The 13,035-nt window shown below is 49.2% G+C and overlaps 1 protein-coding gene across 1 annotated transcript; it reads right to left on the bottom strand.

Annotated features, from left to right (window-relative positions):
* Nucleotides 1-29: 29 nt before the first annotated feature.
* LOC309396595 (delta(3,5)-Delta(2,4)-dienoyl-CoA isomerase, mitochondrial-like) lies at nucleotides 30-12,516 on the bottom strand. The gene is made up of 10 exons (XM_081961853.1): nucleotides 12,354-12,516; nucleotides 8,928-9,135; nucleotides 7,922-8,010; nucleotides 6,398-6,522; nucleotides 6,265-6,313; nucleotides 5,085-5,149; nucleotides 4,084-4,154; nucleotides 3,096-3,167; nucleotides 1,953-2,103; nucleotides 30-433 (listed from the first exon to the last, which is right to left on the bottom strand). Exons 2-10 carry the CDS (start codon nucleotides 9,092-9,094, stop codon nucleotides 329-331), a joined length of 894 nt encoding a protein of 297 aa, XP_081817979.1. The 5' UTR covers nucleotides 9,095-9,135; nucleotides 12,354-12,516; the 3' UTR covers nucleotides 30-328.
* Between the last annotated feature and the right edge of the window lie 519 nt (nucleotides 12,517-13,035).

The raw sequence follows: 13,035 nt of genomic DNA, 5'->3' as shown, positions 1-13,035 counted from the left end.
TGTAAAATCAAAAGCCAAAACAGGCCAGGTCGTATAATGAAAACAGGATTTAATCTTGGTTAAAATCAGCTTTTTCGTCATCTACATTCATCTGTTCTTCTGCTGCTAACCTGCGTGCTTGAGCAAACACTCCCCCACCCCCTATTTCAAAGGGGGGGTGTTTCTCGCTTCGCAGCACCCCAAAAGAAATGGGCAGGTGAGAAGGGAACAGGTAGGCGGTGTGTGATTCAAAGGCACTTCATGCTGCGGACTTGCTTGTGTCCAGGTTTGGCCTCTGCAAAGCCGCTGTGTGTGACCCCCCCGCCTTTGCTTCGGGACAGCTTGCCACCTACAGTTTGGAGAAGACCACCTCCTTGGGCGTCTTCTTCTCCATCACGGCTTGGGCGGACTTGATGATGTCCTCCGTTTGAAGCATGCTCATATTCCAGGCGGCCTGAAGGGGAGTTCAGAAGGCAAGCAGGAGTCAGAGGGAGCGACTTTCGCTTCCAGAATCTCAAAGCGTGAGCAACGCGTTCACCCCTCACCCAGGAAAACAGCCTCTTCATGACTCTGCAAAGCCTCAACCCCCTCGACCTTCTGCCAGGGGGTGAAGAGCTGCTCGCCCCCCCCAAGAACTGGGGCCAGGAAGCAAATGGGAACTAAACGTGTGGACTGGCTGTACTTTGATGGTTCCACAGAGGCTTTATTGTGCTGGGGGTTTGTTTTGGTCGTACAAACTGGCTGTGAGGCCAGAGTTATGATGTGTTTAGGAAAGGTGGCCGTATGCATTTTCCAAATAAAATGAGATTGATGTAAAAGGTAATTTTCCCCCCAAAGCACAGACCGACTAGCAATTTGGAATAGAACTGGGCACTCTTTGATTTCTGCCTGGTCTTTTCTGACCTCAGACTTTCAAGGCAGATGCTGATCGTGGCTGCCGGCCTCCTGACACGCTTAGTGTGCCCCTTCTGGCTTGCAATGGTATTAAAAGGAGACTTTCGCAAATAAACCTTTTTTTTGTTTGTTAGCAAAACGGCAGCGAGTTGCAAGCCCTGATGAAGGAGACGCAAATGCCAATGAATGGGTTCCAGCATGCTGCAAATATTTAGAATAGGAGTAGGAGAAATGGAATGAAATTGGGAATGATAGAATATGCTTATACACATACACAAATACATACATAGATATATATATATGGGGGGGGGGGGGGGAAGATGGGTGTGTGTTCCAGCATAACTCTGGAACAATTTCAACCAAACTTAGTACACAGACGACTTACTCTCTGTAAAAAAATACTGTGGGGGTAAGACATCCCCTATCACCCCTTGGGGTGGTGGTGGTGTTCTGTTAAGATACAGCCTGTTGTGCCTTAAAATGGCTTCTACTGTACTGCCCCAAAATGACTTCTACTGTACAGTACTCCACAAAGGGGTTCCCTCTGGTAAGGGGGAAAATCCAACATTAGAAATTACGTTTGGTCCGGACATTTTCCCCCTATAAATAAATAAATAGCCGGGTAACGCCAGGTTATCAGCTAGGAGAATAATATAGAAGATCGGAATGGAATGGAATAGAATAGAAAATAGAATAGAAAATAGAATAGAAAATAGAACAGAAAATAGAATAGAAATGAAAGGAATAGGATAGGATGGAATAGGGATAGGATAGGAATAGGATAGAATAGGATAGGGTGGAATAGGATAGGATAGGAATAGGATAGGATAGGAATAGGATAGGAGAGGAATAGGATAGGAGAGGAATAAGATAGGATGGAATAGGATAAGATAGGACAGGGATAGGAATGGGATAGGGTGGGATGAAATAGAACAGAACAGCAGAGTTGGAAGGGACTAGAAGACCTCCGAGGCCCCTTCCAACTCTCTTATTCTGTTCTCCACTATCTGGCCCAAACACCCAAGACCTCCCAACATGCAGACCCCCAGCTGCACCTATAAAGACGACCCACCCCTCACCATGTATTTCAAGCTGTCGGGCACCGAGTGGTCTCTGGAGTAAATCAGGTTCATTTTAGTCCCCTGCACCGCGACCGGGCTCTTGCTGGCAATTTCGGTGGCCAAGTCAAAGGCGCTCTGCAGCATCGTCTCGTGATCGCGGAACACGCGGCTGGGAAAGGAAAGCAGAGGAACTTCTGAGATTTTGGCAGCTTCCTCCAGCCCAAGCCTTGGATTTGAGGGAATAGTCTAAATAAACTTTAAAGGCCCCAGGTAGGGAACGGCTGCCAATCCTCCTTTTCTTTTTCAATCCAAGGGAAGTCGGAGAAAAACTTTACAATCTTGCTCAAGAATCTACTTTAGCTCATTGTTTCTGAAACTTGTCAACTTTTAAGAGGGATGGGCTTCAACTCCCAGAATTTCCCAGCCAGCAAAGCTGGTGGAATTAATGATACTTCTCCTGGTTGCAGATGTTGAGAAGATGACGGTTTTCGCTCAACTTTGCCTGGTCTTGAAAGCTAAGTCTGTTTAGTTCCTGGATGGGGGGTGTGGTGTGGTGGTGGTGGGGAACAGCTGGGAAATCTTCTATGGAAATACGGGGAATGCCAGACAATTGTGGGAAAATGAAAAGCACACAGCTCTAGGGGTGCCTCTGTGAAAACATCTGGATTGAGCTCCATGGGAGGAGGTGAGGATCTTTTGCAACTGGGCAAGGAAGACTCAGATAATATTTAGGGTTTCATTTTTTAAAAAGATGGGGGCTAACCAATTGGAAACTAATCAAGGAGAGAAGCAACCTGGAACTAAGGAGAAATTTCCTGACAGTGAGCACAATTAATAAATGGAACAATTTGCCTCCAGAAGTTGTGAATGCCCCAACACTGGGAGTTTTTAAGAAGATGCTGGATAACCATTTGTCTGACGTGGTGTAGGGTTTCCTGCCTAAGCAAGGGGGTTGGACTAGAAGGCCCCCAAGGCCCCTTCCAACTCTGTTAATTCTGTTTCTGTTTCAATTTCATTCTATTGGAGAAGATATTTCCCAGTTTCCTGCCTCAACGAGATGGGAAATCAGGGAGCTGGTTCTGACAAAGGGGCTCTCCGAGTGGGAATCACAAAACTGAGAAACATCCACAGCCCCCAGACTCGGCTTCAAGGCAGACCCACCTGACAAGGCCACAGCTCTCCGCTTCTGGAGCCATCAGCTTTCTGGCAGTGAAAGCCAGCTCGTTCACTAGGCTGGAAAGAGATGGTCAACAGTGGGTTAAAAGATACCTCAGTCACGTCTAACGGAAAAAGAACTGGAGAAAAAAAAAAGAACTTTGTCAACTATATATGTTGACAGCAGCAAGACTATTGAATGCACAAACATGGAGGGACACTTCGATTCCTAACACAGACAAATGGTTGCAGAAGCTGATGGATGACAAAACTGACCTCTTTGATTAAAGAGAAGAACATAAATACTTGTGTTTCCACATGGAAACCACTTCTGAACTTCATGCTTTGGAAACCGCTTCTGAACTTTATGCTTTGGAAACCTCTTCTGAACTTTGATCTTGGGTTTTACCAATTGATAGAGCTTTACAGAAATGGCTTGTTCATATTATTATGAAAAAGCAAAAAGTTGCGATTTGATGTTAATGCCTTATTTTACTTCAACAGAGAGTCGGATAGTGAGTGCTTCTTTTTCTTTTTTTTCCTAATCCTTCTACACTTCTCTTCCCCCTCTTCCTCCTCACCCTTTTCCCATTTACTTTTGTCTTTTGTATCTTGTAATATTTTATAACTCAATAAAAACGTTAAAACCAGAGAGACCTGAGTCACAAGCAGGCAAGGCGTTTTTGGGCAGAAGGAACTGTGGAGACCTGATTGTTTGCCCATCTCCAGACTATATTTGGGGAATCGACCTCTGACCCCACTTCCAGCACATGTAGCGGCCTTCCCTTGATGTGATGAGGTGCGGTTCATGGGGGCTTCCAAAATACCCCAAATCTCAGATGCAGATCATCTGAGCAAATGATGGGCTCAATGTGCTCGGCTCCTTTAGGCCAGAGAAAAATCCCAACGGCCACTTTCCAAAGTAGGGGAAGCCGCAGTTCCTGTCCTGCAAAACCCGGAAGACTGCCGAGCCAACACGAAGCGAAGGCCTCACCTCCGATTTCCAATGATGCGTGGCAAACGCTGCAATGTACCAACGTCGGCTGCCAGCCCGACATCCACTTCCTGAAGAAAGGAGGCACAAGGAGATGGTTATTCATCCACTGATTTACTCCCAAGGATGATATGGGCACGTAGATATCCTGACACCCCTTATAATACTCCGTTGGCACTTTGCAATGCCAGCCCAAAGGGTGAAATCGGCTGTTTTTCCCATCTGAATAAACCCGTATCTGACAAGCCTGTGGCCTGGAATAAACATACGTGTATTTATGTATGTCTTTGTGTGTACGAGAAGAAAAAGAGCAACATTAAAAGACAAGAGACCGAGGAAGGGAATACAGCAGAGGTGGGTTACTCCCAGTTCGGTCCGGATTGGGCGAACCAGTAGTAGCAGCGGCAGGAGGCTCTGCCCACCTGCCCAGACGCTTCTGTGCATGCGCATTCTTCTGAGTGCACAGAGGCGTTGTGCACGCACAAGAGCGCACCAGTAGGAAGAAATTTGGAAACCCAGTCGTCTGAGTTACAGCTCATTTCGTGACTGTTCAAAGTTACAACAGCACTGGAAAAAGGGAGTGATGACACATTTTTCACACTTACCACCTTGGCCTCATTCCCTTCCCCCCCCCCCGTCATGTGATCAACATTCAGGTGCTTGGCAACTGGTTCATACTTATGACCATTGGTGGTGTCCCCCAAGGTCACATGATCCCCTTTTACGACCTTCTAACAAGCTAAGACAACGGGGGAATCCAGATTCACTTAACGACTGGGTTACTAACTTATCAACCGCAGGGATTCCCTTAACAACTGAGGCAAGAAAGGTCGTCAAATGGGCCAAAACTCGCTTAACCAATGTCTCACTTAAGAACGGAGATGTTGGGCTCAGCTGTGGTCCTAAGCTGAGGACCGGCTGTATATCTGTGCCTTGTTAGCATCATTGGTGCTTATTAACCAGACGTTTCTAGGGTAAAACTGTCTCTGCGGCAAACGCACCTTCACCTGGAACCAAGCGTCTTGTGTGCAGTAGCGAATATCGCAGGCCGAAATGAGATCCACACCTTCAAAGGGAGAAGAGCCAGAGTCCGTTTTCCACTTTTCCATCCCCTCTTTCTCCCCCCCACAGCAACACAAAGCGAAGGAGGGGGCAGCTCAGGGCCCACCCAGCCCACCTTCCAGGAAGATCCTGCATCACCTGTCCTCTGCCCACCCGCAGGGACTCAAGTGCGGCGACAGCTTGGAAGAAGACTCAGTAGCCCATAATGCTGCAACATCATTCGCCTTTTTGGAAACTGCTTTTAAACAGCCGAGATTTGTGACTAAGGAGGGGCAGGGGTGAAATTCAGCAGGGTCCAGAGAACCGGTAGTGGAAATTTTGAGTAGTTCGGGGAACCGGCAAATATCACCTCTGGCTGGCCCCGCCCCCATCTATTCTCTGCCTCCCGAGTCCCAGCTGATTGGGAGGGAATGGGGATTTTGCAGTATCCTTCCCCTGCCACGCCCACCCAGCCACACCCACCAAACTGATAGTAAGAATAATACAATACAATACAATAGTAGAGTTGGAAGGGACCTTGGAGGTCTTCTAGTCCAACCCCCTGCCTAGGCAGGAAAGAAGAAATTGAATTTCACCACTGAGTAGTGGGGTATGTAAGAGACAGCGTTCCTTTCTTCCATGAGCAGGAAAAATAAACACCTCTTAAAACCCAACATCACTGGTGCATCAGCCAGGAATAAAAACACCCTTTTCCTCCCAGAATTCCATTTTTACTCATAGATTAAATGAGAGCAGAATTCCAGCCAGGCCGTCATTAAAACCACCCAAACATTCCTAGTGTTGGCCTGGCAAAGAGGTAACAAGATGAGGTTTTATAAATGAAGTATAAAGCAGTTCCAGCCGTGCTTCTCAACCTTGGGCACCTTAAGATTGGCGGACTTCAAACTCCCAGAATTCAAATCCGCACATTTTTAAAAAGCGCAAGGTTAAGAAACACAGCCAGTTTAAGACTTGCACCCCTTATGCAAAGCAATAAGATCCTACTGTTTAGCTCCTGGAATTCAAACGGTGCAGAATCGGGAGTTTGGCCATTTCCTCAGCCCACCCCTGCGACCCAATTCCAGGAACTGAAGCCACTTGAAGTTCCAGGTTCAGATACGCACGGCGTAGGGGGCTTACCTCCTCCGATGCAGGCCCCGTGAATGGCCGCAATGATGGGTTTGGGACACTGCAAAGCAAAGATGACATTAAGTGCCGGGTGGAGGCGGTTTTCTGGCACTCCTGCCCAACCCCGGTCCCTCAGCCCAGGCACCTTCTCCAGGACCGTGAAGGACTCTTGGTACTCTCGGATCTGCTTGCGGATGTTCCAAGCCTTTCGAGCCACGTCGTCACCTCCTGCCATCAGGAAAACGCTGCCCATCTCCATGAGGTCGATGCCTGTGGAAGGGCAGGGATGGAGAACAATAGGAGTGGCTCTATGTTCTGGACCACCAGCGGCCATTCGAGCTGGCAGCAGATCCGGACAGTGAGGAGGTTGGGGAGGAACCTGGGCCAGTCCTGGAGTCTGGGGAGGGCTCTGTGTCGGAGGCAGAGAGGGGGCCAGGCCATCTAACAGTTATCAGCTGCCTTCGGAATCGGACATCAGTGGGGCAGAAGAACAGCTGGATCCTGTTCCCAGTGTGCGCATGCGCAGAGTGGCCAGATGAAGGGAAGAGCTAAAGAACAGGGGTCGACTTGAGAGTAAGGCCACAGGTGGACGATGAACGGCCCCTCCCAGAGGGAATAAAAGAGGAGCGAAGGGGGAGTGACGTTTGCAGGAGACCATTAGTTCGCTTAATTGGTTCGTGACTCTCTGAGACTCCTTGCCAAGTTTTTCAGATATCACCCTGGCAGCTCTCCAAGCCAGAGAAGGTCTGTGAGCGTAAATCCTCCCTTGAAAGACTTTGCTGGGTGTGAAGGAGCAGAATTCACAGTCGATTAATAAAAGGGACAAGGAGTTTGCTTCAGGCTCTTGGGACACCTCGGTCACAACACTCTAGTCCTCTAGCTCAATCATTGAACACCTGCCTATTCCCTTCCCTTCGGGGAGAGCGGGCGGTCTATAAATCAAATAAACTTGAAACTATTCACTCTAAGCCATGTTTACCTGGCAGCCCTCAGCTAATTAAGCCACCATGGACTGTGTTATTTGTTAAATGCATTCCTCAACTCCCAAAAACCAGGCTGCAAAACTTTGGGACCTACCTGGGAGATCATTGGGCCCTGGAAGTTTCTCCAAAGCTGGTGGGACCAAATTTTGCATCCAATTTTGCTACTTATTGGAATCACTCAGCAGCACAAGCAAAATTATGACTGTATCTCGCAGGTATTAAAGTACACACATTTCTCCTTAAAACTCGGGATTCCGTTCCCCTCCCCCACCCCCACTCTTTAAACTTTGGGAAGAGTCCCTAAACATGATTTGCAGTACAAACTGTAACTTCCCAATATGCAAAACTAAGCCACGGGATCACTTAAGAGTGATTGTGTAAATTGAATTCTGATAGGACTGAAAGTTTGATCTGAAATGTCTAGGGAGATTCTCGGGAGAGTGCTTTTTTTTCCAAGAGGCAACTGGACTTTCTTGTTTTTTCTTTTGAAGACATTTTGCTTCTCATCCAAGAAGCTTCTTCCGCTCTGACTGGATGGTGGGGAAGGGAAGGATTTATTCTCCTTGCAGACAGAAATCCTCTCCAAGAGAAAGACCCCAAGAGGTATACCCCAGGGAGCTCCTTGCTACATTTTCCTGATCTAAGGAGAAGGGCTCGCTCGGACGTAACGCCTCCGTCCTTCTTACCTGAAGTGAACATTTTCCCAGCTCCCGATATCACCACAGCATGAAATTCAGAGTCTTGGCCAATCTTGTTGAAGCACTCCACCATCTCTCTATGACAAGAGGAGACCACATTGGACTGAGAACCTTGGAGGTAGATGGCTGGCTTAGATTTTTCAAAAAATACAGACTGTCCTCGACTTATGGCAACAACATTTCTGTTGCCGAGCGAGAAATCTGTTAGGAGAGCTTTACCCCGTTGTACGGCTTTTGTGAAGCGAATTGCCACACTTGTAAAATTAGTAATGTCAGCTACTGAGGATTTAATAGCTGCCATCTGATGTAAAGTTATAAGCTGATGCAATGAGGATGATTCAGCAATATAGGTATCACCAGTTTAAGACTCTGATGGGGTCCACACAAATCATTTCCCTTTTAAGAGGTGTCTATATATAGGTGGCCATTAGAGGGTGTTTCTTTCTCATCGTGTATCTCATTTCTCTCCTTGTGTCCGTAGCTGAGTGGTAAAGGATTTATCTACCATATGTATGTCTGTATATATGTACTGTATATATAAACCACTATTAATTGTCTAAAGGCTCTGTGTGCTGTGTTTTGCTCCTGGGTCTATCTCGTATAATAGTCACGCTGCCAAAACTCTGACATTGTTGCTAAGTGAATCTGGCCTCCCCGTTGACAGGACCAATGGGGCAGAGCAACCGTGCCTTAGTCTTCTCTGATTAATCCTCATAAAAAAAAAAAAGAAGTACCACAGGTAGTCCTGACTGAGAACAGTTCGTTTAGTGACCGGTCAAAGTTACAACGGCACTGAAAAAAGGGACTTATTCTGGGCTCAATTGCAGTCGTAAGTCGAGGACCACCTGTGTCTCATTTTCGGTTTGGCTACTCCGAGCATGATAAGGATGGTGGGTCAGAAGCCAGGCCAGACGTCTCTGAGGCTTCTCTCACCGTGCCTCCCTCGGTCCCGCGACTCACGTCAGCGGTGCAAAAAAATCTGATTTCCCGTTACCTCCAAAAGGCGACATTCATGGCGTTCCTTTTCTCCGGCCGGTTGAGCTCTACGTGCAGCACTTTCTCGCGGACCCGTTCCAACTTCAAGGTCTCGTAGGTGGGCAAGGAATTGGGCGGCTGCTGCTGCGGAGTTTGCGGCTGCTGCTGCTGCGGCTCTGAGGCCATGATTCTGAAGCCACGGCAGGAAGCAGGATGAACGGAGAGATCTGGGAAGAGGGGGGGGGGAAATGGACAGTGGGTGAATGGACAGTGAAAAAACAACAGAGGGCCAAGCTTCGTCCTGAAAGGAAGGTCCTCAAAGGAAGCCACCTGTGCTCAGGTGCAAACTCCATGCGTGCAGGCAGAACGGTGGGATCAGTTTGAGTTTTGGCTGCTCAATAAACCAGTGTCATCTAGATTGGGGAGTCTCCAACCTTGGCAACTTTATGACTTGTGGACTTCAACTCCCAGAATACCTCAGCCAGCTTTGCTGGGGGAGGAATTCTGGGAGTTGAAGTCCACAAGTCAGAAAAGGGCCCCTGATCTAGTGGGGCCTCTGGAAAGGGCTCGCCCCAGAGATCCAGGGGGCTCAAACCCTGTGCCCTTCCAGAAGCTCCTTCCGGAGGACTTGGTTCTCCTCCCAGGCTCTGGGTGAGGAAAATGGTTGAGCTTCGGATGGATGGATGGATGTTTCGTTTATATCGTTGTCCTTGAGAGCCTCCTGACTTCTTTTCTACTGCTGGATTATTCAACGCCTGGAGATAATTAAAATTTAGGCAACCTCTAAATCTCAGTTTCTCAACCTTGGCAACTTTGAACATCGCTGAGAAGTTGAGAAACACCGATTTACAGGTTTGGCATCTTCTACCTGCCAAGGGTGAGAATCAGGGTTCTCTACTTATATCACAAACCAACAAACTCCCTAGTGAGTCCAGTGGGGCTGAAACCCTGAAGTGCGGGATACCTGACTTACCGTATTTTTCGGAGTATAAGACGCACCTTTTTCCCCCCAAAAAGAGGATGAAAATCTGGGTACGTCTTATACACTGTATACAGCATTTTTGGCCTCCAGAAGCTTTGGGAAAAATGAACGCGCAGAGGCTCTGGGAGCCTTGCAAAGTGCTCCTGGGGGCTGGGGAGGGCAAAAATGAGCAAAACATGAGCTGTTTTTGCCCCCCCCCCAGGAGCACTTTGTAGGCCTCCCAAAGCCTCTGCATGCACTTTTTTTGCAGAGTGCAAAAACTTTTTTCTAAAATGTACCCCTTCAAAATTATGGTGCGTCTTATTCTCTGAAAAATATGGTATGTCGTGGTCATACGAAGATCTCCCCCTCCCTGCCCCCAAGCCTTGGTTCTACCTAAGCCTCTCTTTCTCCCCCCCCCCCCCCCCCGTTCAGCCACAGAAACTCCCTGGGAGATTACCAAGAAACCTACAACCTTGGATTCTTTCCCACAGGAGCACGAGGGACCTACATACAGGGAGTCTCGATTTACGACCACAATTGAGCCCCAATATTTATGCCAAGCGAAACAGTTGAGTGAATTTTGCTAAGCGGAACAGTTGTGAAGTGATATATTTTTTTTTGCCCTGGTTTGCAACTTTTCTTGCCACTGCTGTTTGGTGAATGCCTGCCGTTGTTAAATGAGTCCCACGGTTGTTGTTCAATGAATCTGGATTCCCCGTTGATTTTGCTGCTCAGAAAGTGAACCCGGGACGTTGCGACCGTCATAAATACGAGAAAGTTGCCAAGCATCTGAATTTGGATCATGTGACTGTGGATGCCGCAACAGTCTTCCGTGGGGAAAAAACAACCATCTCTTTTGTCTGTGACGTTGTAACTTTGAACAGTCACTAAATCAGGGGTGTCCAAACTTGGGAACTTTAAGACTTGTGGACTTCAACTCCCAGAATTCCCCAGCCAGCATAGCTAAATGAACTGTTGTAAGTCGAGGACTAGCTGTACCTTCCTGTTCTCCTCAAGCCACCCAACCTTTTCCTTCCAAGTGGCTAGGACTACCTCCAATGAGGGGAAATCAAATTGCTGTGGCCAGGACACCCCAAAGCAGAGATGGGACAATGTCTAGAAACCAAAGAATTCTTCAGCAAAGGTCCTGCGCAAGGGATCGGGCTGCAACCTGGCTGAGGAGGAGGGAAGGGGCTTTTCCCTGCGGAATAAGAAGAGTTCCTGGCAAAGGAGGAGATCCCAGGGAAGGGCAGACCCTGACCGCTCTTAAGCCCACCCACCCACTCGCACTCACTGCCTCCCTCCCTTCACAGGCGCCGGAGGTCCAAAGGTTGCACTTTTTTTCCCTGGGAAAACATCCTGCCTGTCCTGTCCCGTGTTGCAATTCCACCCCAGGCAAAAGAGATCATCAGAGCAGCCTGATCCCCAAAAGGGAGGGAAGCTGCAGGTGGCACCAAAGAGGGAGGTGGGAAGAAGAGCGGGGGGGGGGGGGCAGGAATGGAAGCAGGAAGGGGCAAAAGGGGGCATCAGCTCCAAAAAGACTGCAAATTCAGAAGGGTTCAAACAGCAAGGTCGGGTAGTCCTCGACTTACGGCCACAACCGAGCCCAACATTTCCATTGCTAAGTGAGGCATTTGTTAAAGGGAGTTTTGCCCTGTTTTCCCAGGCACCGACATTAAGCGAAACATTTTGCTACCATCGGTTAAAACGAATCAGTGAAGTTATTCAGTTAGTCACACGGTCGTTGGAAGTGAATCCAGCTGCCTCACCCGACTTCGCTCGTCAGAAAGTCGCAAAAGGGGATCGCGTGACCCCGGGTCATAAATAGGAGCCAAGTGTCTGAAGGTTGACCATGGGGATGCTGTCAGAAGTCTTTAAAAGAGCGATATCCCTTTGTTTTTCAGTGCCATGGTGCTGGAAAACGGTCACTAAACGAACTGTTGTAAGTCGAGGACTACCTGGAGAGAGGAGGACCCTCTCCCGGGAATTCCTGGGTGGCTCAAAAAACACCTGCTGGGGATTTTTGGGGTGTGTGGGAGGGAGAAGGAGCCAGCCAACATGGCTTGCAGAGAAGGCAACGGAGGACCCCCCCCACACCCTGCTTACTGCCCCCCCTTCCAGAAGCGGGGAGGGAAGGGGGGGGCAATCTGTTCCCCGCCCCAACCCCTGACAAGCTGTGCAGGGGCCCCCTCAGAGCAAGATGGCTTCTCCCTGGCCGGCTGAGGATGATGGGCACTGAGGTCCAAGGCCTTGGGAGGCTGAGTTGGGGTGAGGAGGGGGGAGTGGGGCAGGGAGGGGCGGGGGGGTCAGCAAGAGAAGCAGGGGGGTGCAATGGGACCCCGGGGAAGGGAGAGGAGGGGCTGAAAGCGCAGGGAAGGAGCCGGGAGGGACCGGAGAGACCGCCCACTCACGCCTCCGAAGCAGCCCCCCGAGGACCCCCGACGCCGCCACCACCACCGCCATGGCTCTCGCCTCTCCTACCGCAGGCGAGGGCAAAGGGGCGGGCGCACCAGTGAGTGACTGGGCTAGACGGGCTCCGATCTCCTCTCCGCAAAGGAGGTGCCGCTTCGCGCTCCGCCTCTGTAGCCGGATAGCGTCGCTCCTCGGCCGCCCCCTCGTGGCCGAAATGGGAAAGCAGCGATTGACGTGCGGGCCGCCCGAGACTTCTGTCAAGCGTGGGTGGCAGGGAGGCCGCTGGGAGTTGTAGTCCATTTTTTAAAAAAGCAAGTGGCGCAGAGACCCCACCTTCTATCCCATGAACCTCAGCGATTTTAAGATGGGTGGTCTTCAACTCCCAGAATTCCCTATCCCAGAAGGCTGGAAATTATTTTTCGATCTAAAAATGGCTTAAATCTAACCCAAAACCGGAAGCTCCAGAGGAAAAGAATCTTCCCTTGTAGAAAAGGCCTTTAGACAAAACCTCCACTCATGCAAAATGGGTGTCCAAACTTGGGAACTTTAAGACTTGTGGACTTCAACTCCCAGAATTCCCCAGCCAGCCATGGCTGGCTGGGGAATTCTGGAAGTTGAAGTCCACAAGTCTTAAAGTTCCCAAGTTTGGACACTCCTGGTTTAGACCAAAGTCCAAAAACGGCAGCCAGGGACACACAACCACACCCTTCCTCCTTGGAAGCATTTTTACCCTCTTCCCCCTTGGCCTAAG

The sequence above is a fragment of the Natrix helvetica genome (assembly GCF_964273705.1).
Source record: "Natrix helvetica genome assembly, chromosome: 9".
Taxonomy (NCBI): Eukaryota; Metazoa; Chordata; class Lepidosauria; order Squamata; family Natricidae; genus Natrix; species Natrix helvetica.
The sequence above is the reverse complement of the archived record's forward strand: the minus strand, read 5'-3'. Positions and strand labels throughout refer to the sequence as shown.

What these genes read in the sequence shown, in the direction of transcription:
- LOC309396595 (XM_081961853.1), bottom strand. Translation starts at nt 9,094, where the DNA reads ATGGCCTCAGAGCCGCAGCAGCAGCAGCCGCAAACTCCGCAGCAGCAG. An exon ending in TGGGAAAATGTTCACTTCAG is followed by an intron (nt 6,523 to 7,921) that starts GTAAGAAGGACG and finishes GCCCTTCCACAG; the next exon opens with GCATCGACCTCATGGAGATG. An exon ending in CCTTCACGGTCCTGGAGAAG is followed by an intron (nt 6,314 to 6,397) that starts GTGCCTGGGCTG and finishes TTTGCTTTGCAG; the next exon opens with TGTCCCAAACCCATCATTGC.